Below are 25417 nucleotides of genomic sequence, written 5' to 3' on the forward strand. Positions count from 1 at the left end.
CTTGCTCTAACTAATGTCAGAAAAAGTTAACAATTGTCTTGCCTGTGGCAAGCAAATACCTCACAGAGATTTTCATTCTTACTGCATTACCCGTTTAGGCCTAGACCACGACGTACCTCGTTGTCGATTTTGTACCTTTTTTAATGCCTGAACCATTCGTCGTCGGGCTCTCTTTGTTACTAAATTCTTTTGCTCTCGATATCGTATTCTGAAATGGCTTCGGTAAGCCATCTGACTACCGATATTCTAAAAAAAAGTAAGGATAAAGACAGAGACCGCGTACATCCAAAGCTACCGACACCACTTCTGTTAAGCTAGTCGCCAGTCCGCCGGTACTCAGTGAGATACTTTCGCAGCCCCTAATGCCCGCTTCAGTGGATTCGCAGGCCTCAACCGAGACCCATTCGGAGTCCGGTATGCAGCAAGATTCTTCTTTGACTATGGAACCTGCGGATGTCTCTCTACCTTGGATGGGTCTGGAGCTGCTGTGCAGGCACTGGCTTCTGAGGCAGTTCTTCACTCAACCGATGTTCGACTCAAACTGATGACTTCTTTTTTAACCAAAACTGCAGAGTTTCTTAGGCCCAGAGTACGCACTACGCCTAGAAAACCGACGACCAAAGTGCATGCACCTGCTCCCATGTCACAAAAACAAATGCTTAGAATGGCAGAAGACCTTATTACAATGATATGGGGAAGTCTGCCTTCCCCTGCTAAGAGAAAGAGACCAGTCTCCTACAGCTTCTACAGACCAGGAGTCTGATGACTCTGAGATTTCTGATTTTGAAGACATACCCTTATCTGCTTATGAGGATTCAGATGCAGAGGAATCCATTCCCTCTGCCTCCCCTCCAGAGGATTTTTCATTTGGTGAAACCTTGCATACCTTAAGAGAGTATTTCCACTGGGAATGTCAAGACTATCCTCAGTCCAAAAAGAGACTCAGAGAATTCTTAAGAATTCCCTCAGCACAGGCCTTTAGCAGTACCCCCTGTCCTGGATGTTAGTGATGATGTTTTTATGGAATTCAGTTTTACTCCTGACACTTTACCTCCTGCCCCTAGGAAACCAGACAGGTACTACAGAGTTTTCAAGAATCTTACTGCTGACCCAGAGATCATTTCCCAGGGGCCTAAATGTATCAAGGCTACTACAGCCAAGAATCCTACCCCTTCGGACAGGGATTCCAGAGCTTTGGACAGATGGGGTAAGAAGGTATATACCTCTGCAACTCTTGCTATTAGGGCATTGAATTGCCAGTTTCACATGCTGAAGTACCAGCAGCATATTATGGAACTTATTAAACAAAAAGTAGCAACCTTTACGGATTGTGCAGAAAATAAAGAATTGCAGGAGCTTATGCACTCTGCAAGCCAAGTCAGTAAGCATACTTTGCAGTGTGGCTTTGACGCACTAGAAGCATCTTGCCGGGCAGCAGTCACTGGATCTGCATTGAGAAGAAATGCTTGGCTCAAGGAGCAGAACTTGCCAGACCATGTCAAATCAGTTACTAGACGCTCCTTTGAACAAGGACAGGTTGGCACCAAAGCAGTAGAGGTTCTTAAAAAGATGGAAGAAAAAGCTAAATCTATGCAGACTGTTAAAGAATTCTTACAAGTGCAACCCCCTAGATTCAGTAGGCATTGCCTGTCCAAACACTGGTCCTTTCCAGCCCCCTCCAGGCCTTCTCAAACCAGACCCAGGGGAAACAGACCACCCAGACTACAGTCTCAGGGTATGCAGAAATCTTAGCAATGGAGTGCCCCCACCCCTAAAGCAGGGAGTGGTAAGCCACCTTCTTATGAAAAAACTCACAATGGCTTCTTTACCCCACTCCGTAGCCCGGCCCAATTGCTTGTGCTCCTAAGAGGAAAACTTGCCCTTCATGCAAAAAATTGGATGTCCATCACACAGGACCGGTGGGTCCTCAGCATTGTATCCCAGGGGTACACATTTTATTCCCATTCACTGCCAACCCCAAGCGGGTTTCCAGACCTTCCTCCAAACCAGTGGGCAGAGGCTCAAAGCCAAGTAGCTTCCCTGCTCAATATCAGAGCTATTCAGCTGGTTCAGTAGAACAGAGGGGTCAAGGATTCTACACCAGACTCTTCCTGGTACCCAGGAAAGAGGGCTATTGGCACCCAATCCTGGATCTCTCAATTCTCAACACCTTCCTGGTGGTACCAAAATTCAAAATACTTGCCCTGCAACAGCTTCTTCCCATGGTAGCCAAGGATGCCTGGTTAGTCACCCTAAACAGAAAAGAAGTCTATCTGCACATCCCCATAAGGGAGTCATGCAGGAAGTATCTACGTTTCAGGGCAGGAAATATGCATGATCAGTTCTCTGCACTTCCCTTTGGCTTATTTACTGCGCTCAGAGTTTTCACAAAATGCCTGGCTCCAGCCATTGCTAACTGCAGGCAGAGAAATATCCAAATTTTCCCATACTTGGACGACTGCCTGATTCAGGCAGACAGTCAGGAATTGCTGTTGCAGCACCTGACATTTGTGAAACACCTTGTCATTTCCCTGGGGTACACCATCAATGAAAAGAAGTCAAAAATGGTACCCAGTCAAAAGATGTATTCCTGGGAGCAAGGTTGGACACAACATCCCAGATGGCATTCCTCACTTCAGAAAAACAAGTGTATCTGACAGCCTACTTCAAACAAATGGCTACCAGAACCCAGCCATCCGCAAGAGAAATACAGCAGGCCCTAGGGTTCATGGCCTCATGTATTTTGCTAATTCCATATGCAAGACTGCATATGAGGAAACTTCAATGATACTTAAAAAGACTTTGGTGCCAACATTCTCAGGATCTGGAAACAGTCATTCCTATCATACCCTGTCTAAGCACAGAGTTCCTTTGGTGGGCAAAAGCATGCTACCACAACAAGGAACTGCCCTTTTCTCAACCCCATGCCGCCTAGACCTTAACCACAGATGCATCAGACTATGCCTGGGGAGCACACATGGATGGCAAATGCATTCAGGGCCACTGGAGTCCAAGTCAAATTTATCTGCACATCAACCAAAAAGAGATACTAGCTGTGCAGAATGCCCTGACAACTTTCAGATCCCTACTGTTTGCTGGACAACAGCTAGTAAAAACAAATAACACCACAGTTATGTGGTACATCAACAAGCAGGGGGGAACCCACTTCCACCCACTCTGCAGGTTAGCCATGGCCCTGTGGCACACAGCCTTGGACATGCAAGTCCATCTGCAAGCTCAGTTCCTGCCAGGCAAACAAAACTCACTGGCAGATGACTTAAGCAGAAATCTCCAAGACTCACAAGAGTGGCAGTTGGAGCCCAGCACCTTCAACCTTCTGATTCAAAAATGGTGGACCCCACAGGTGGATCTCTCTGCCTCCATCTACAACCACCAGCTCAACAAATTCTGCATGAGGAATCCTCACAGCAGGGCCTAGGAAATGGATGCCCTTTCTTTTCAGTGGGTAAATCTCTCAATCTATGCCTGTCCCCCTCTGCCCCTTCTCTCAGGAGTATTGCACAAGATAAGACAGGACAGACCAAGGACAATTCTGACTGCCCCGGACTGGCCACGCCAGCACTGGTACCCACTCCTGCACAGCCCATCACCGGTGTCACCCTGGCACCTACACCAGAACCCAACCCTGCTCTCAGCAGAAGGGCCAGATTTTGCATCTACAATTGCAAACCCTAAATCTTGCAGCATGGTTTATTCCTTGAATTCTCCCCCAGCAACCCTAAGCAAGCAGGTGCTGGACGTCAGTCTTGAAGCCAGAAGACCCAGTACAAGAAAATCCTATGCAGATAAGTGGAAAATATTCTGCTCCTGGATTCTGTCTAAAGGAGAGGACACAACTCTGCCCTCCCTGCCTCTAATCCTGGATTACTTAGAAGATATGCTCCACAAAGGCCTGTCCTCCTCCTCCATTAAGATACATGCCTCAGCCATTTCGGCTCATTACAACAGTGAGCCTCCCGTCTTCTCGCACCCACTTGTCAAACAGTTCCTGAGAGGGGCAGACAACTTAAGGCCACCAAGGAGAGCACCCACCCCTGCTTGGGACCTTAACTTTGTACTGGGAAAGCTCACGCTCCCCCTCCCCTTTGAACCTGCTGTGTCAGCAGACTCAAAATTCCTATCTTGGAAAACAGCCTTGCTTCTGGCTATCACTTCAGCTAGAAGAGTGTCTGAGCTACAAGCACTTATGGCTGTGGAACCCTTCATTATTTTCCATGCTGACAGGGTTTCCCCTCAGGACTAACCCTTCCTTCATGCCTAAAGTGGTGTCCAGTGTGGCTCTCAACCAATCCATCCATTTGCCAGCTTTCTTCCCTAATCCTCAAAATAAAGGGGAAAGGATCCTGCACTCCTCAGACATGCACAGACAGCTCAGATTCTACCTTGATAGGGCTAACCCCCTTCAGAAAATCTAATCAGTTACTAGTCAGCTTCGCAACAGGGGCAGTGGGCAAGGCCATTTCAAAACAAACAATTTACAAATGGATAGCACACTGCATCCATTTCTGCTACAAGCACCATGGGAATCCAACCCCTCAGGGGGTCAGAACACATTCCACTAGGGCAACATCTACATCTACAGCATTTCTCAGGGGAGTCCCTACCAGGGCCATCCTGGAAGCTGCTACCTGCAGTTCAGTACACATCTTCACCAAGCATTACCACCTGCCTATCTTTTCCAATTCCAGGGCAGGTTTTGCAACAGCAGTCCTGCAAGGCATACTAGCCAGCCCTAACTCTTCTTGACTGCCTCTGCCATTCTTCAGCTTTGGGAATCCACCCAAGTGTGATGACTGCAACAGTGAAACACGAAGAACATAGTACAGTTGTGTACGCTTACCATAAATGTAGATGTTTGAGTGTATTCACTGTTCCAGTCCTGGTTTCCCTCCCTCCAGCCCCCTTTTTTGTTCTCTCTCCTCTCTATGGCTGTTACTCACCCCTTTCAGGGGTATTGGTATTTACTTTTTACTGATGGTGTTTTCCCCACCATAACTTAGCTCCCTATTTGGGGGACTCCTGTCATTTGGGGCAAGAAAAACTGATGTAATGGCATCAGATGCCTGTTTTATACCCCTGACGACCTGACGTCAGTCCTGGAGCGACAGCATCCAACACAGAAATATTAAGTCTCTGGTATTCGAGCTGACTGAGGGATTACCTGCAGGCAGATAACCCAAGTGTGATGACTGCAACAGTGAATATACTTGAACATCTACATTTATGGTAAATGTGCACAACTGTACTTTCTTAAATAGTTGCATCATAATGAACTAATTAAACAATTAGACAGTCTTCTAACATCAATTATATCTTTATAGTGACATTTAAAAAAAATCTGAACCACAATAAACTTTCTAATCACTCCCACCAGCAAACCCCAGAATAAAAACATCAACTTTATTCAAAAATTCAGCAAAACTTCTTGATTAAGACCCCTAGGGGAAAGGGTACCATAATTAAAAATGAATGTAGTCTCAAGTTGATTCAACTTTTGGTGAAAATTCCCCTTGTTTTTATAGGCTGTGCCAAAATTATAAAAAATAAAGCCCTATCCTTTAAATGTTCAGACTCAAAATGTTGGGCCACAGAGCTTTCCCTCTTGCCATTCTTAATATCAGCAAGATGTTCTAAAACACGGGTTTTCACCATTATTTTGCTCTGCTCTGTGTACCACTTTACTACATCACACCCACATCCCAAAATATAGACAGCCCTACAGGATTTAAAACTGAATTTCTTTTTGGCCACATATCTACAATCATTGATAAAGGACCCTGAAATATTGCGAATCCTGCTACACACACTGCATTTACCACATGGAAATGAGCCCCCTAGTTTAAAGGAAGTATTCTGTACCATCATTTGGGCAGCCACGGTGGTGCAGCGGTTAATGTCGCCTCACAGCAAGAGGTTCTCCGGTTCGATCCTCGGCTGGGGTGCCTTCTGTGCGGAGTCTGCATGTCCTCCCCGTGGTCGCGTGGGTTTCCTCCAGGTGCTCCGTTTTCCTCCCACATCTCAAAGACATGCTGTAGGTGGTTTGGACACTCTAAATTGGCCCTAGGTATGAGTGTGTGCGTGTGTGTGCCTTCAGTGGAAGGTTGGGCGCTGGGCTGGCAATTCGACACTGTAAAACTCTACTGCCAATCATGAGCGGACAGGTGATCTGCTGTGGTGACCCCTAACCAGGAAAAAGCCGAAAGAAGAAGATTCTGTACCATCATTGGTTTATTAAGTAATTCCTTCAGGTTGCAATATCGACTGAAGGAAAATGGTACCTTACTCGGGAGAATTTTACCCAAAACTTCATCTAAAATAATCATGGGCCATAAATCCATCACTATTTTCCTCAAGGTTTCAGAAAAGGGAGTATGTCTAGTAACATAAAATAACTTCTCACCACCCTCCTTACACTTTAAGTTCTCACGACCATACCCAAACCTACCCTTAATGCATCCCTCAACATTGAATCCACCCTTAGTCTTACACCTAGCTGTCTTCAACACTTCCTTCGGGTACCCTGTGTAGTAGGATTCTCAGTATTTCAGGTCCTTTATCAGTGATCATAGGTATGTGGCCAAAAATAAATTCAGTTGTAAATCCTGTGGGATTGTCTATATTTTGTGATGTGGGTGTGATGTAGTAAAGTGGTACATAGGGGAGACCAAAAGAATGGTGAAAACCTGTGTTTTAGGACATCTAGCTGATTTTATGAATGGCAAGAGGGAAAGCCCTGTGGTCCAACATAGGTTCATAGGTAGGTACTAGGCTATCGGCCCTAGGGCCTATACAAGCCTAGCCAAAAAATGTACCCTGGCTTTCGCCACCCAAGAGAATTATTTTCATGTGCCCCTGTCGAGCAGAGCCACAGAAGTGATCCCCAGGGTGAATTTCCTATTTCCCATCCAATCATCAAGATTTTTCTTGAAGAGTGCTAATGAGGAGCTCTGTTTGACATAGATAGGTAGTCTGTTCCAGAGTATGGGAAGTCTCTGGGACAGGAATCTATCCCTCCAGCATGTTCTGTTTATTGTGGTGACAAGGTTTAGGTCCCTAGAGCGTGTAGCTCGGAGGGATTGGGATTTCTTTAAGTGGAGCATGTCCAACAGCTCTGGGTTTGACATAGCTTTGTATGTTAGGCAGAGATCGCCCCTGAGTAGGCGATATGCGATGGAGTAAAGCTGTAGTTTTTGAGATGGTCTGCATAGGGCATCTGTTTGAGGCCAGTAATCCTCTTTGTGAGGTATTTCTGTGGTCTTTCCAGTTGTTGTAGATGTCTTTTGAGGTACATACCAAAAGGGGCGTTGTACTCTTTAATGGGTCTAATGAGTGATGAGTAGAGGGGAACAATGACCTCTTTTTTTTCTGGATGAGAATCCTTTTGTGATGAGATGAGCCACGTAGAAGGACTTCCTGACCACTGTGGCGATGTGATTATCAAAGGAGAGACTACTGTCCACCTGTGTCCCAAGGTCTCATCACATTTTCGGCATTAAGTAGACTACCAGCTATGTGGTAGTTCATGGGTACAGAGTTTTTACCAAAGGGGATGACAATACACTTTTTGGCATTGAGCTTCAGGCCATGGCTTTGACACCAGGTATCTGTCTCAGTGAGGCCCTTTTGTAGTTTGTCCACATTGTTAGGAGTTTCGATTATGGCTCCTAGTTTGCAGTCATCTGCAAACTTTGTTAGCCAAAGACCTTCCGTGTTTTTTCAGTCTGAACATTTAGGGGATGGGTCGTCTTTGTTTTTTTCCTGTTTTGGCACAACCTATAGGAATGGGGAGGGATTTTCGCCAAATGTTGAATCACCTTGAGACTACGTTCATTTTTAATTATGGTACCATTTCCCCTAGGGGTCTTAATCAAGACATTGTGCTGAATTTTTGAATAAAGTTGATGTTTTTATTGTGGAGTTTGCTGGTGGGGTAATTGGAGAGTTTATTGTGGTTCAGATTTCTTTTTTTAAAAAATTTCACTATAATGATGCAATTGATGTTAGAAGATTGTTTAGTTGTTTAACTCATTATAATGCAACTATTTAAAAACTTTTGCTTGTGTAGTTTATTATCCCTTGAAAGCGAAAGGGCGAGGTACCAGGAGAATAAATGTATTGCTACTGGCTTCTGAGGTTTTTTTTTTTTTTTTGTTACAAAGTAATAGGGTTTGATTCAGACTTTGGGTTATTGGCTAGGCTTAAAATATTCCTTCAGTGCAGTTAGTCTAGTATTCATTTATGAACCTAAGAGCAAAGACCAAAGCTTTTTAGTAAATACAAAAAGGTTGTGACTCAACATAATGTTAGTTTTGTATGAAGAATTAATCTTCCTTAATCATTCCAACTTCCATCCCTGTCTCTCTGCTGGGTAAGGGTTGTAGTTTTTTTTTTGGTGCTTTTAGCATGGTCAGAAAGTGGAAACAGGAGAGCAGTGCAGGATATGATTGGTAGGGGGAGATGTAGGAGTAGCCCAGGAAAAAGTTATCCTCCGTGCAGAGCATGTAGGGAGTGCCTGAGTCCTAGAATTTAATGCAAATTGAGTTTTGCAAACTGATCTAATGTAATAACAAGTACACAAGTTTCATGTATTTAAAGTAATTCCAAACAGCACACTGACCCTGTATTGTAGAGTGATAAGACCCTGTCTATGGCCCAGGTGACCCAAGTTTGGTTATTGGTTTGGTTATTAGAAAGACTGGATTGTGGAGGATGGGAGTGATGCACTGATGCAGGCTCACCAGTCCTGGGGAGGAGGGGGAGGTATGAATAGGAGTGATGCACTGATGCAGGCTCACCCGTCCTGGGGTATGAGGTATGAATGATGCTGATGTAGGCTCTCACTCACCCCTGGGGAGGAGGGGGAGGTATGAATAGGAGTGATGCACTGATGCAGGCGACTCACCCGTCCTGGGGAGGAGGGGGAAATATGACCATCTGCACTACTGATCCCCTACAGAGGTGTGGGGAAACATCAGTAGCAGCTTTTGGGTCAGTGTGGCTGTGTGTTGCACCTAAGTCAAGGAGAAGTACACATGCCTTTGGAAGCATTCAGGAGACCTCCCAAGAACAGCACTACTGTCACAGCTGTTGGACACCATTGTGGCAGGGTGTGTTTGGGACAAGGTTCCAGCATGTTGTCACAGTGGACCCACACCCTCGCATCCATTTCTTACCGCCAAGAGATGCAGATGGAGCCATAGGACTCTCAAATTGCCCAGGAAATCACCTCCCCTTCCCCTTTGGAGGGACGAGTGAGCCTATCTGGTGCAGATTGGGGAATATTTTGGCAGATCATGACTGAAGGGTGTGGGGAAAAAATCAAGAAGAAAGTTTCTTCCGCTGTTCTGTGGTAGTAAGATATTTATTTATGTCTTGATAAAGCATTAACTGCGGTCCACTGTATATTTTTAATCTTTTGAAATGACGTATCATTTGACAGCTCTCACAAGAGACTTCAAACAACATAAGTTAGAAGCTGTTTTGATCATTGTCAGACTGTCGCAATTTGCCCAGACAAGAACTGAAACACAGATAACCTTACAAGGTGAAAGCACATTGGAGTGCATTTTACCAACTCTATAATCTTCCCAGTAAACTACTATATTGTCTGGTAGTTTACTGCAAGATGATGGTGCTGGTAAGAATTTATAGTGATGTGGTTTCACTTTGAAATGTCTGTGTTGTATCTTGTTTTTTATTAGGCTTTATGTAGAGTTAATAACCATATATTTCTGAGGCTTGACCAGTCACATTTCAGTATTTATGAAGGCTATGTAAATATTTAAAAAATATACAAAATACATTTTGTATATAAAATGTGTTTTTTCTTCTCGGATATGACTTTTGATGTTGCTTGAGAATGACGTAGTTATGTTTAGTCTCATAATTTAGAAATCTCCAGAGAACTTTTGACTCCAAGTGTTGACCAGGAAGTTCAAGTTCATTTGAGGAAGGTACTTGTCCAAGCACTGTTACAATAAAATTTGTACACGCATTATGTAGGTTTTGACTACTCTGCATGTCTTAGTCAGTGTTTATTTGTATATTATACTGACATGCAATTACATATATATAAAGAACGTATAGCAGTGTATCTGGGTGTTTAATTTTGATTTTACTTTACAATGGAATGAATTTAAATTGCAAGTGAGATTATATATGCAATTATGTTAGGTCATGATTGTACAGGATTTTATTATGTTGGTATGGGTCTTTATGGTTGGTGTCGTCTTCATTTACATTTATCTCTTAGGTTCATAGGTTAGTACTAGGCTAATTGCCCTTGTGAGCCATTTTAAGCCTAGCCAATTATCCCTTGTGAGACTCAAACCCTGCACCTTTTGTTTGTAAGGCAAGCACCTTAACCATTAAGCCACACTCCCAACAAGTGCTGGGTGAACTTTCATTTGAATTTTTGTATGGTTTTTCATTGTTTGATTTTGGTAGCTGACACTTCTGATTGTAGTTGTGGGTACTGCATAGTTCAAGGCTTCTTTTTGTATGAAGTACAATGAATAATGTGTTTCAAGAGCTGCCTTAGCTTGCTAAGCTCGGGTGTTTCATAAGTTTGACTTTGTATACAGGTGGACAAAGAGACAATCAATGCATTATTATTTATTTTGCTTTTTTTCATTTCTTTTTTTTTGGGGGGGGGGTGTTGGAGGGTTGAAGCCAACTACCATAAGCGTGCATATTCTCGTTGATCGCCTTTGTAGTGATGTCCCTGCTTTGCTGCAAGTTATAACATGTATTTGAAGATCATACTGTAGTAGCAGTGCACCTTTTTCATTTGTTGCCCAAGCCTCTGATCAGAGAAACTTGGCTACACACTAGTCCATGTTTAACTATTTGTTGTAATTTTGGTGCCATCTGTTTGCATTTCATTGATAATCTGATGCAACTTTAAATATCTGAATCCTGTTTGTTGGGTTGCTGTCTTGAAATACTACAGTACACCTGTTGAAACCTTATTGGATTGTTGGGCTAAAAAGTACACTTTTCGTATTTGTTGGGTAATGTTTAGCTTTCGATCATTTAACCATGAAAGGAGATCTTTCTATATGTTTCTGTTTTAGTAGTTGTGATATTGGCACGTTGTCACTTAAGTGTCATGCTGACATTCTGTGGTAGAAGATAGATACCTATGTGTACTATGGCCTTGCCATTAGTGAAGAGAGAAAATAAAGATCCAGGGGCTAATCCTTGTGACATGCATGCAGTAGTGATGATTGGCACAGAAAGGGTCCTTGTACTTTTACCTTGAAAGTTTGTTTGGTTAAATATGTAGGAAATCACTGTAGGTTGCTAAGTGCAGTACGGGTAGATTGAAGCACTTTCCTTGGATAGCTTTGACAGTACTGAACTGTACTGAATGGCTCTATGAATATACAGCAGGTAAGGAGGGTGTGGCTTATGCTGATGTTCTTCATGTTTCACTGTTGCAGTCATCACACTTGGGGTCATCTGCCTGCAGGTAGCCCTCAGTCGGCCCGAATACCAGAGTCTTGGGATTTCTGCGTCGGATGCTGTCGCCTCTTCGTGTGTTGCTTATGCCTGTTATATAGGGCATCATTTAACAGCCAGAGTGCAGATGCTATACTTCTGCATTCTCTAAAACTGTGCTGGTCTTTTGCCAGATTGCTGCATTTATTTGAATACTTCTAAACTTGCAGGATATTTTTTTTGTGACCAGTTTTCTTATTATGGGTAGGTTGCATATATATCTGTATTATTAGGTGCTTTAGTTTACTGGCATTGGATAACAGTTTCTTCATTCCATTCCACTTATTATGGTAAATTGTTTGTTAAGCAGGCATTTACTTTTTTTCTCCCCCTCCTTCCATGCCTGTGCTATCCCAAGACATTAGGATGTGGTGACATGTGCTGCTAAGTACATCTGTTATGCAGCAGAGGTTAGAAGATTATTTTTGTGCTCTGCAAATAACTCCTTGACTCTGGGTGTTGGCCAGGAAGGTGAAGTTTATTTGAATAAGGTGCTTGTCCAGGCAGTGTTACAATAAAAGCAGAAATAAGTTGTAATAAATGAATAAAATGTAAGTGACAGCTAAAATGAATCCATACAGTTCACTGACTGTTAGTATAGACCAACTGCAGGTGCTTGCTGCATCCCACCTTTGATTACAGCTGACTTGCATTTGTACCCCAAATACATGCTGTAGGTGGATTGGGCACTCTAAATTGGCCCTAGGCATGAGTGTGTGCATGTGTGTGCCTTCTGTGGAAGTTTGGGTGCCGGGCTGGTAACTCGATACTGTAAAAACAGCACTTCCAATCATGAGCGGACAGGTGATCCGCTGTGGCGACCCCTAACCGGGGAAAAATGCCAAAAGAAGAAGAAGAGTGTTGAGACCCAACTGCTGTAGTTCAGCTTTTACCTCAGGTGGAGCTGTTGTGGAGGGACTCTTAACACACCCTTCTGCCAGGTTGAGAATGTTAGCATTGACTACTAACACCCTTCCCTCGCAGGTTTGCTGTGACTTTTGCAGTGTATGAGCCATTAGTCATATTCTGGTCATCTGGAGTGTAGTCTGTACACCTGAGAGCCTTTTATCAAGATTTATTTTGATAGCGTTTACATTGTGTGGCAGCTTAGTGAGTAATTAATGCATGTCAACTGCATCTATTGTATGAAAAGGTGATTCAACAAAGTTGTAGTTTAAGGGTGTGCACACTTATGCAACCAGCATATTGTACGGTTTTTATTTTTTTATATTTTTTCCCATAACAGATTTGTTTGTTTTTCAATTGAATTGTACAGGTTATAGGTCACATTAAAGGTGGGAAAGGTTTTGAGATGATTTATTGTGGTCTCATTTTTTATATCACAAAAACCTGACATTTTAACAGGGGTGTGTACACTTTTTATATCCACTGTATGCATATATGTATGGGTCTACTTGAAATGATTGAATCCCCACTTAATCGAATCTGAAATGAGAGAGACGACATCACCGAAGTTGCAAAACACAGACACCACATATTACCAACGTTTTTTTACAGGGAAAATGAACAGTTGGCCAACGCTGGGAAATGTGCCCTTTTCCCCACTGTAGTGCTATCCCAGAGTTTGTATATTTATTTAGGGGGGTGTGGGGCACAGGGCTCGTAACCCCCACCCCACCTGGATGAGTTTGACATGATGTGTTTTATTTTGTTGTTTTATGTTATCCAGCTGTTTGTTTTTCCCGTTAAAAAAAAAAAAAACTTTGGTAATATGTTGTCAGTATTCTGCAAGTTTGGTGATGTCTCGATCATTTCGGATTTGGGTAAGTGGGAATCCATTGTTTTGAAGTAGAACCACATATATAAATATATCTATAGCCATATACAAACACTTGTGTGTGTGTGTGTGTGTGTGTGTGTGTGTGTGTGTGTGTGTGTGTGTGTGTGTGTGTGTATATATATATATAATATATATATATATATATAATATATATATGTGTGTGTGTGTGTATATGTATAGCATATGTATATGCGTGTGTGTATGTTTTATTTATATATATATGGATCTACTTTATATAATTGAAAAACTACTTACTCGAATTTCATAGTGTCGAGATCACTTCAGAGAAACCACATATTATCGAACACCCAGAATATCTCTCTGTCACTCTTGTTAACTAACCATGGTGAAAAAGCAAACTGAAGCAAATCAAACTCACCTATGTGGGGAGTGACACCCCTCCTAACTTAAACATACTAACTCCGAGATCACACTATAGCAGAGAAAAGAGCAAAGTACACCATGGTGGCCCAGTGGTTAGTTTCCCAGTGTGACGGTGCGATTTTGAACTGTCTGAATGAAGGAAACTATTAGAATAAGTTGAATTCCTGGTAATGGCACTGCCATACCTATTTTCATTCCTATTCTTCTTAATAGTAACGTCCAAAAAATTCAACTGTTCACTGTTCTTTTCCATTAGTAAATTCTAAAAAGGTTGAGTTGTTGATGAAATTAAAAAATCCCAGAAGCTTAACATCATCGTTACCCCAAACGATAAAAAAGTGCTTTGTTTTACATTTACCACCTCAGTGTTGGGGCTCTGCCCCCACACCTCCTACTTGTATATGGTAAATATGCAGTCACACAACCTCTACCACAGTGAATCAGTAAATTCTGCTGTAGTCTACAATCTAAGCAGTAGTATAGTGTAATTTAGTTTTACCCACAATTGCCGTTTTGTGCAGGCAAATCTGTATATGACAGAATATACAAATGCACGCATGCACGCTCGCACACACACACACACACACGCACACGCACACACACACGCACACACAAAACGAACACGATTGTCTTATCAATAGTTCATGATAAATGTGTGTCAAAAATATGTACCCGAGCTGAAGTGTAGATATTTTATCAACATTCTACTCACCTTAAGCATTTGTCAGAATACTACCCACATCTTCATTTAAAAAAGAGCGGTTCCTTTCATCTGAATGATTTAAAAAAAAAAAATCATGCACTGCACACACAAAATACATGCACAGCCCCTTCCCCTACAAAATTCTTGCTGGAACCAAATATTTGCAAATTAAACAGTTTAAATTAAAGTGAAAGTATAAAGAAAAGAAGTAAAACACAAACTTCAGTTAGTGTATTAGAAAAAAAGGTACTTGCGTATTATTGCAACCACATTCCAAATGTAATATCTTCAGTACACAATCAAAGACGGTCTTGTTCCCCTTTTGGTGATGCATTTTTAAAACGCAAGTACCCTTCAAGTTTCGACAAATGAGTCACCTTTGATATTTACTGGTATATAATTAAAAACGGTTCAGTGAAAGGGGAAGCTAACAGTCTGCAGTCGCGTACTGAAGCTATTATAGCAGGTTAGTGATTTGTGTTGTGTGAAACATTTACAATACAAAAACATTTCCATTTTCTCAAGTGAAAGCCGGTATATGTGTAGAGGTACACAGGAATTAATCACATTTTGACAGGACTGAAAGAAGTCGACATACTTTGACTGTGCAGCAGTTCGTGTTGTTCTTAGTGGTCGTGAAAAATACATGAAATCGGGTCTCTGTCTCTACTGTGTGCTGCATTTATGCCTGTACTGTGCCTGGTTTGCATTATTCCATGAGGACTGAATATACTCAGTGTTGTCAGCTGCAAGTTGCCTACAGCGATTTTAACTTGAAATGTAATTGTATGAGAAATATTTTATACAATGGTGTATATTTCAGGTGCTTAAATCTGCAGGGAAATGCTGTCTGAGACAGCAGTCAGGACATAGTTCATCATTACAGACAATGTACACTTGATATAACCCACCCAAAAATCATTTCTTGATGTTGTCAGCATCCTTTTACATTATTATATCACCACATAAACATTCATTTAAGAAAATAATTTAAGGAGTGAAGTGGTTTCACATTTTGCCAGCATTACTTACACACATTTGAAATGTGGTTGCGATAATACGCAAGTACCGAAAAATATATTACTAAAATTAATCCAGTGGGATAGAGGGATGAAGCCCTAACTTTTATCTACGTGACCCATGAGAGGGAGAAGTGAGCCACTGAGTCAAGATGTAGGAATGTAAGAAAGCACTTGTGCCTCTCCCCAACCAGACTGCTGTCATGAAATTGTGCAGGCCACCTTTGGGAATGGGTTTAGTTCAGAATCACTAAAGGACCAGCATGTGCCCAGCTCTCTAATGCCCTCCCAGCTGATATGACTCCTTGGGTGGAAATGAATATAGTGTAAGGGTGTCTCCCATTGTGGAATATCCCCCCCACACACACTCACACAAGGAAGCAGAGCAGGAAGATGAACCATTTGACAAGTACCACGGGGAGGCAGTGAATAGAAAATGCATTACTTACAAAGCAGGTTTGAATTTGAATGTATGTGTATGTATATATATATATATATATATATATATATATATATATATATCTAAGGCAACATGATTAAACTAACTAAACAAAAGTCAAATTTTAAATAAGCATACCTCAACTTAGCCTTCATTAAATTACTAAAATAATACCAGAAAAAAATAACTGGCGTTTCCAAACATTTAGAAAAGGTAGAGAGAGCTAATTCATAGAATTGTGAGTAAACTGAATAAAGCCCTGTTGAATAGGCATCCAACCCAGTACAGGTACCGTGTGCTACTGAAATGATTGTAAGACTTAGAAATGATTAGAAAGCAATACCTTAAAAGAATATAAAATGAATAATTAAATATGTGATGGTATGGTTTGCATTATACATGAAATGACTTGTTCTGCAGGATTAGTGAATGTTCGCCACTCAACTTAAAACTTGATTCCTAAACCTACATCATAAGATATTTCATGTATCATGTACCAGACCCCCTCCCATTTATTCCAGTCCTTGTATATTTGCATGTGTGTACGTATGAGCGTCTGTCCCTTTGTAAGAGTGTATATAAGCTACGGGCTTGAATAGAAGACTGAGTTTGTACATTAAACAGCTCTGTTGTAAGATTTGTCATACTGATGTATACAGAGTGAGTATCCATGCAGGCAGGGTAAAGAAGACAACCAAAGTGTAAACTGCAAAAAGGAGAGAGAGAGAAGGAGACAAGTACTTTAACACTGTTTTTGCTTCTTCTTGTTAGATACCTGAGCAAATGTGTGAAAGGTCATGGTAGTGTGTATGACATTTTACACAATTTGGCTACATGCATCGTAGAGGAAAAGATAGGGGGAGTGAGGCTACCTTTTCTGTGACTTTCATCTCTTGCACAGCTCTCAATAAGAAAGAAGCCCTTAATATTTTTAACACAAAAAAGTATTCTCAAAAATCAAAGGTGTTCTGATGTTAAACTAGAGATAGTTGGACTTAAGGAATCATGAAGTAATTTGCTGAAACAACAGTGAATACATATAACTTTGTTTGGAAATTAAACAAGTCAACTGGTAACATAATCTGTGAATGCATGTAATGGCTTTTGTAAAAAGAAAACTTTTAATAACTAGAAATGGGTGGATACATCAAGAGTACAAACAAAATCATTTTCCATATTACTGTTATTTGCAGCTTAAATGTGTTTGTGTTGTTACATTGTAAGCAGTTTTTTATGGGAGAATTTGAAAATATCAGCTTTTTTTGGTTTTCCCTCTGCAGTTACAGTATTGTGTTGATTGCCACTTGCTAGACTTTAATAAGAAGGGCTGACGACAGTGCTGTGTGAATTGTTATATTTAGCAGTATGAAAAATAATTTATTTAAAAACGTGAACCTGTAAGTAATATAGACTTAGTATTTTGTACCCAGAGTGCATTTTACTTTAGCCAAGTTGTTTTTTGGGTTATTACACAAGTTGTGTTGTTACAGCAACTTTTTTTTTTCCAGCATAACTAGTGGCAGTTTGTATGAGAGTGCATTCTTGGTGCATTATACCGCATGGCCAAGTTACTTTGCAAGTGAATTCTGTACTGTTTCAGGTGGAGTTCAATAATTTTAACTGGATTTATATAACTATTGTTTGTTTTCCCAACTTTTTTTTTAGTATGGACAGAATGACAGAAGATGCATTGCGTTTGAATTTACTTAAACGGGGTCTGGAGCAGACAGAAGACCGTGATGATGTCCTAGCTAAGCGGCTAAAAATGGAAGGTCATGAAGCTATGGAGAGACTGAAGATGCTTGCACTTTTGAAAAGAAAGGACCTGTCTGGGATTGATGTCCCCCATGATCTAGGAGTGAAATCGGATCCTGGTAAAATCTATGAGGAGAAAGTGAATGGGGGGTTGCGACCTCATGGGGACAGCAGGATAACTATAAAGACTGGAAAAGAAAATATTAATGACGAGCCAGTAGACATGAGTGCTAGACGGAAGTGAGTAAGGAGCATTTCTGCTGTGGTGATGTGGTCAGGAGAAACCGACTATTGTATTTCATTGTATTTATTTATTTATTTTGTCATTTAACCAGTAATGTTGGTGTAAGTCGCATTGTTTTGCTGTAAATATTTCAGCAGCTGAAATCTTCAATAGACTTATGAACATACTGAAGAAAGACCTGTTGATTTTATGCTTGAACTGCACCTGCCTTAATGCAGAATGTCTCTCCCCTTTTTTCCATCTGCTGCAGGCATCCTTGAACCTTTCTTCTTAGGTACTCAACTTCTTTTGACATTGTTATAAAATTCTTCCAGACTCAATGGGGATCAGTATTTTCATGAGTCATCCTTATCTAATCCTGACCCCAACTTTCTGGCTTCACCTTTCACACTTACCTTCTGATGTAGTTTGCCTGTGTGACATACCTCCTTTTTCTGTATACCAAGCTGTCTGACTCTTTCCTTATTCCCCATCCCTCAACCCTGTGACCATTTTATTAACTCTTGTTTTATACGTTCTTTCTAGCTTCTCTGTGTATGGCTTGCAGAAATGCATATTGTGATAGACATGCAGAAATATGCTGTATCTTGGGAAGTTTATAGATATGCAGAAGCCACTGAGTTGTATGGCCATTGACGTTTGGAAAATACCTTCCCTAAACCACATCTTCTTTCCCCAGGAGGGTTATGCCAGTCAGTCGTGGAATAAATTTGTGGATACCCACACAGTCACCTGGTTTGTTTAAAGGAAGAATAGCGAATCTCACTGCTTAAGATGCATTGGAAGATTATTCTAGATATTTAGGTTGTCCTGGGTTATAAATGTGTCCCTCCATGGTGTTTTATCTTACCTGTTGAAGGTTTTATTCCGTAGTTATAGTATTGGTAGAGATATTGTACTTGTAGTGAAACAGGAGATCTAAGACAGTTGGGTCTCTAATGATGACATAAGTGAGACTGAGATCTCATCTCGAAAGCCTGCAGCACTCTGAGTAGAAAGGGATACAGCATCCAGCCTCTCTCGGCAGCTCAGGGTCTTCAGGCATATGATCTTTTTGGTTAGGAACCTTTGGAATCTTTCTTATTATATGATATATTTAGTGAGATACATCTTAAAGAGGCAGTGTACTTGATAATTGGCCCAATTAGTGGTGAATATAAGGGAGTGATTACCTCTTTAGATCTTGATATTCCTTTGGCAAGTAGCTAAGCTAAGTAAAAAGAGTCCCTGACAACTGTTGTCACATGATGGTCAAAAGAGATGGAGCTGTCAGTCCAAGTACCTTGGTCCTTGACTACATTTTTATTTTGTACTAGTGTGTTTGTAAAGTATGATGAGGGACTGCCTACAACAGGTGATGATATTGCACTGTTTAGCATTTGGTTTAAGCCCATTTTTAGTACACCAAGAAATTACTAGGGAAGAATTCATCCTCGAGGCTTTGGTTGTCATGGGGGAACTTAACAACAACCACCAGTTTGCAGTTGCCTGCAAACTTTGTTAGCCAAAGGTCTTGGGTATTTGCTTGGAGATCAGAAAAGTGAATATTGAAAAGGAGAGGTCCTAGCACCAAACCCTGATTTCTTAATAAATCACATTCTGCTGTGGATTTTTTATACAGCCAGAACTCTGAAATTACTATATTCTCAAGACATTTTCATATAAAGCAAATATGTAACTATTCCCTGAGAACACAGTTAATAGATGACTTCTCTCTTGTATTAAAATTTATATAATTAAAGAAATAGTGGGTGTAAATTGGAAAAAGTATTTAAATTCAGTTTTCATGAAGATAGAAATTCTTGCCAACTTATACAAGAAAACATGATTTTTTCAATGTTTCATCTGAAAGTAACAGTAAGGTCACCTTCTCAGCTTTTGGGCTAAGAGCAAGTGTAGAAAATGATAGTTATATACCATTCTAGAGAGGTAAAAAACATCATCGCAATCAAGGGCATCTGTAACTTTTTTCCTAGCACATTGTAAATAGGAGTGTGTGCTGTATACGTCCTTTTCTCAGGAACGCTGGGAGAATTGTATTCTGTCTGACATTGTTGATATATATATATATATATATATATATATATATATATATATATATATATATATAACTTAAAATATTGTTTGTACTGCATGTTCTTGAGCTTTTCTCCTTGGGCCTTTGCTGAAAAGTGGCCTTTGAGCCCAGTTGGACTTTGCTGGTTAATATGTGTAAAATAAATAAATAAATAAAAATAAACAAATAAATAAATAATATTATGAAACTGCACAAATCAATTTGTAATGTATCCATTCAGTATATAAAGTAATTTATGGGTTTGAACTTCATCCTTGAAGTAAGTTGCTGGCATTATGAAAGCAAGATTGTTGACCTAAAGCATTGTTGGGGGACATGCTCTCAAATTGAATGTTATATGAAACTAATACATTCTGGGTCTTTGGTTTCTAACCTAATACTGGAAAATGTACCTTTTTCTCCTGAGATTTATTACATATTTTGGATGTGTCTCCTGTTAATATGTTGAAAATTGCTTCAGACCCAATGATCACCAAATGATTGATTATAGAAAAACTGGAAACCAGCACTTTTGCTTGAAATGACGGCTAAAAGTGGTGGTGATTAACATTCTAACTATTTGTATCCTCAGTGGATTTTGACAACAGTTAACTGTTTGCCCTTTCCTTTTTTATCCCGTTCCATTTCTAGCTCCTTTCTTTTCCCTTTTCTGTATTCTTGTTGGTTTTTAACATATATCAATATGTTTAACTTTATTATATCCTGACTTTGTAAACATTTATTGTAAATAAGTAAAAAAGAACTGCGCATAGTGAGCCATCTGTGGTCTTAACAGTACCCTGTACAGAAGAAGTTTGACCAAAACTTTAACTTGAGAACATCTCCATTTATTTACACCCTAGTATTCTACTGGACCTTGCATCTGACTTTTCACATTACTCAGAGTCCTTATATCCATTTGGCCTTTGCTACTTTCATTTCATGCCACATTGTGTGATTTAATCTAGGAAGTGAATAGAGCACCCAGACTTTCATGCAGTCCTCACATCATCAAAGAACCATCAGCAATGGGTTTTACATTTAAGTACAGCTTTCTTGTTCTTTGATTTGCAGCTATACTTTTAATCTTGATCTTTGTCACTCTGGGCAAGCATGCTCCTTCCTTTGTCTCCTTTATGGCTTCCTTGTGCTTTGGTTAAAAGGCACATTCCTGTCTTTGGTTACTGGTTCCTTTTAGCTTTTTTGTGCAGTTCAGCTATCCTCCTTACAACTTTGTAAGATTAGTGTTTGGTTCCTAAAAATAGACTTTTTAAGAACATTTATGTTAGTTGGGGACAAGTCAGGGATAACACGAGGACTGCACTTTTTTCTGAGAAAATATTGTAAATTTGGCAACTGTTATAAAAATCTGACTTTAAAGGGTATATGCAACAGTTTACTTGAGGAATTTCCTCTTTTTGATATGCTCAGCTCATTTCTGAAATCTTAGTTCCTTCAATCATGAGTGCACAAGCCTCTGGCTGGTGCATTCCATGGTACCATGATCCAAACTAGAAGGGCACAGATGGCATCTGCTCCCTTCATATCTTTTGTGCAGCTCCCATAGTTCAAAACCTTCTGGGCTTATTGTCTAAAATAAGCATAATCTTTCATAGTGCTTCTTTGATTAGCACAACATTAGCAAGGACCAGCACCACCCGTTTGAACTCTGTGAGAGTGGAACATGATGAGAAGCATGAACACTAGTGCTGGTACTTTTGATCTAGGCAGTTACAGTACATTTAGAGATGAGCTTGAAGCCTGCATCACCATGAGAAAAAATGAGGATCTGGATTATAGCCATTACAGGGATTGTCAGGAGGTTGTTTCATGTGATTTCATGGGTAAGAAATTTGGGGACCAGACACCAATGAGAGTCTTTTCCTGAGAAATCTACCCATAGAGAATTATGAGAAATGACCCCTAGAAGTCATTGTGGGTTCTACTTCAACAACAGATAGTTGGATTAATTTTCCAATACTGACACTGCAGTGCAGCACAATGAAGGGGGTATTGTATTCTTGAGTCTGTCACCCTTTGGATGAGATGTTAAACCAAGGCCCTGTCTGCCAGAGTTGGTGGCAGCTCAGGTGGATGTTAAGGATCTGACAGCACTTATCTAAAATAATTAATTTATATACAATAAACCATTTACTTTATTTTACATATCCACTTCTTTATATATTCATATATTTACAGGTTTCATTTATATTAAAAAAATACCGCACTCTTTTTGCCACAACCATCTTTTTACTTTTTTTTATTTTTTCAAAATGTCCAGCCATTTTGTAGGGTTTATTAAAAAAATGAATTCATTCTAGCATTCAGAATTTCCCACACAACACAAAAATGAAAATCACTTATTTCTTCTTCTCATTCATAGTTATAGAATCATAAACATATTCAAAGCTTCCATCTTTTATATATCGACTAAAAGAAATTCTTTTACATTCTGCTTGCCATACTCTGTCTTTCACATAATATAAACACATGTTCAGATCTTTCCAACTCTTTACAATGTGAGCATAGTCTGCCCTCCATTCTGCTGTATAACATACATTCTTTTACTGGCAGTTTGTCAATAGTCGATCTCCATATAAAATGCAGACACATTATCATAGCTTCTAGCATGTTTTGTCTTGTTTTAATTGATCTTGTAACATCCTTTAACCCTTCCCAAGGCATATATTTCCATACCATTTTCTGTCCTCTTCATTATTATCCATACTAAATTTCCATGAAGAACATTTATGTTTAAATACTTCCATCTCACTAATCTCCACTTTTCCTTTTTCTCTTATTTTTGTGCCAAAACTTCACACAAATCATTGTATTTATTCTCAAATATGTTTTTTATAATCTATTTCCTTTCACTACTCATGTCATATTATGCAATAGGGTTTATTAAAAGTAATTCTCCATTTATTTTCATATATAGTGCACCTATTTTGACAGGGTTTAACCTAGAACCACAAAACAACCCAAGTACTAATTGCTGTATTTAATTTTCTTTGTCAGCAGGAATTGCATGAACTTTCACTAAATATACTATTTTCCCAGAATTACTGATTTTATTAAAACTTTTTTCTTGAGTAACAATTTGAAAGTTTTCCAAAACATTAATACTACTTTCAGTTTTTCATTATTTCATCTGGATTTCTGTCTCCCCCATCTTTCCAAAAGTAATACACAATAAACGTTTCATTTTTGAAAATTGCACTCCTTCTATGCCATCACTCAATCCTTTGCTTTTCTTATTCAAGTCCTGTCCCACAGGTTTTTTTTAAACACCTTTGTTGAATTATCACTTAAGACATAAACATACATACATTAACAGTAAAAAATATGTTAACATTTTTTTCATTTATATACATTATCTATTACATATGTTTTCTTTCTTTATAGCTGTGACTCAGTCCAGCATTACATTAATTGTTAAATTCCTGCCTTCCCTTGAACCTCAATCCCTTCTTCCCCCTTAACTCTATTCTTCATATATTGTTCTCTCAAATTCCATTTATTTCTATGTAATTTGCTTCTTCGATTTTCCAAAGATCCTACTTCAGTTATTTTATTTCTTTTGTTATTTAGTATTTCAGAGTTGGTTTAGATTTTGATTTTCAAGTAATTGCGTTTTTGACCGCCAGTAGAATTGAACTTAAGGTCTTTACTCAGTTGTACATGTTTAACAAAAGTTGTCTTTATCAGTATTACATTCATCTTTACTTTTTTTTGCAGTAGTAATTATTTCATCTGCATACCCTGTAAGACAGTGTAGGCACACATTTTTGTAACATGTAAGCTCCTCCTCTCATTTCATCCTGAATTTTACTTCTTCAACACATTCATATTTGATGAAAATAGCACACTGCTCATAGGGCACCCCTGCTACACTCCTGTTTTATACTGTCTGACAGAATCCATCTATTTACTTTCTTTTCATTGTGTTCATATGCTGATTGTATCGCATTCAAATCTTTCCTTCCACATCACACTGTTGCAAAATACTCCATAATCCTATGCAGTTTACACTGTCAAAAGCCTTTACATCTCCAATCATTACCTTAACATTTTGCAGAAGTAAGAGGATTTAATCTACCAAACCTCTTAATTGTTCTCGGCTGTCTCTTTCTTTTATACCATATACTACCTCATGCATTATTTCTTTAAATCTTCTCTGTATAATTTTCATAAAAGTGCTCTTGTCTGTATTATTTAATGTTATGGGCCTACAATTTTTAAAATCACTTTTATTTATTTATTTTTAATACATACATGACTCCTTTGCATATTCCTCCTCTTGTCACTTCCTTGTCCAACCACTCATTTAAAAATCTTAATGAAAGTCTGTCTTTGCCTTATTTTTAACTTTAATATGTTGCATATCCTTTTCTCACAGAATGTTCTTTACTATTTTTGTAACTCTTTTTCCTCTGACTTTACTTCCTTATTAAGTATTTTCATTGCTTGTTGAGAAAACTTTTTTACACAGCATTCTCTTTGCTCCATTTTTTCTGCTATTATGCATTTTTCACATATTCCTTTACAAGTTTCATAGTGTCTCCTTCCCTTTACTTCATATTTTTTCACTGCCTTTTATCTCTTTCACTGGAGCCATAATTTTGTTCTGTTTTAGGCAGAAAAAGTGATGCATCTTCCTTTTTAAATATTTTTCTTAAGTATACAGTTGTTCAAATCTTCTTTTACTGTCTTCGTATAATACTTTTTCATCATCAACTGTACTGTCCTCCTCCAAATGTAGCATTTTTTATGTTGTCTGTATTGTATTACTTTTCTTTTTGTTTTTTTTACCCTGTTGCTAAATTCAACTTGTGAAGATACTTTCTGGTATTGTTCTGTAAAATTACCAACTATTACGTCCATGATTAAAAAAAAAAAAGGAAACATAGTAAAGTGCTCTTTCCATAAATTATTTATAGTGCTAACACTTGTTCTTCTAAACACTTAACTGTTAACATTTAAATACATTTACCTTCTCTTATTACTACTTATGCTTCTACAGTTTTCAGCCAGATTGCTTATGTGATCTGAAAAACCTCTTGCAATATTTCCCCCAACACTTCATATTTTCTGACAAAAAAAATGTATTTTTGTGTACAGTTGTCCTGTTTTAAATGTCTGCTGATCATATTTCCACACCCGTAGTTCCCCTTTAATAGTTTCTTTAACTTTTTTTTGTTTTGTTCTATTTTCTTTTTTTTTATTTTACAATTAAAATCTCTCTTAATGATCTTACTCCTAATCACAGTCAAATATGATGTCACTATTTTGAACAAATTTTTTTCTTTCTTTTATGTGTATATCTGCGTATAATCCTATTAACATGAAATATCTGTCCCTCATCTAATAACAATAGTTAGTTCATGTGGTACTCTTGTACACGTGTCTGATATGTTAACATTGCTTTTATACATAAAAACTACCCCAGTAGCAAGGGAGCCCGCAGGATTTTTTGCAGGGGGGTGCAAACCC

The 25417-nt window shown here is 39.2% G+C and overlaps 1 protein-coding gene across 8 annotated transcripts in view; it reads left to right on the forward strand.

Annotated features, from left to right (window-relative positions):
• Positions 1-25417, forward strand: part of GATAD2B (GATA zinc finger domain containing 2B) — a 1632840-nt gene that overhangs the window by 517275 nt on the left and 1090148 nt on the right. For all 8 annotated transcript variants that reach the window (XM_044079739.1, XM_044079738.1, XM_044079745.1 and 5 more), the window contains one exon: positions 17535-17864. In XM_044079739.1, the coding sequence (XP_043935674.1) occupies positions 17535-17864 (330 nt within the window). The remainder of the gene's footprint in view (positions 1-17534; positions 17865-25417) is intronic.

The sequence above is a fragment of the Protopterus annectens genome, chromosome 8.part0, assembly GCF_019279795.1.
Source record: "Protopterus annectens isolate FY-2018-M chromosome 8.part0, PAN1.0, whole genome shotgun sequence".
NCBI classification, from domain to species: domain Eukaryota; kingdom Metazoa; phylum Chordata; order Ceratodontiformes; family Protopteridae; genus Protopterus; species Protopterus annectens.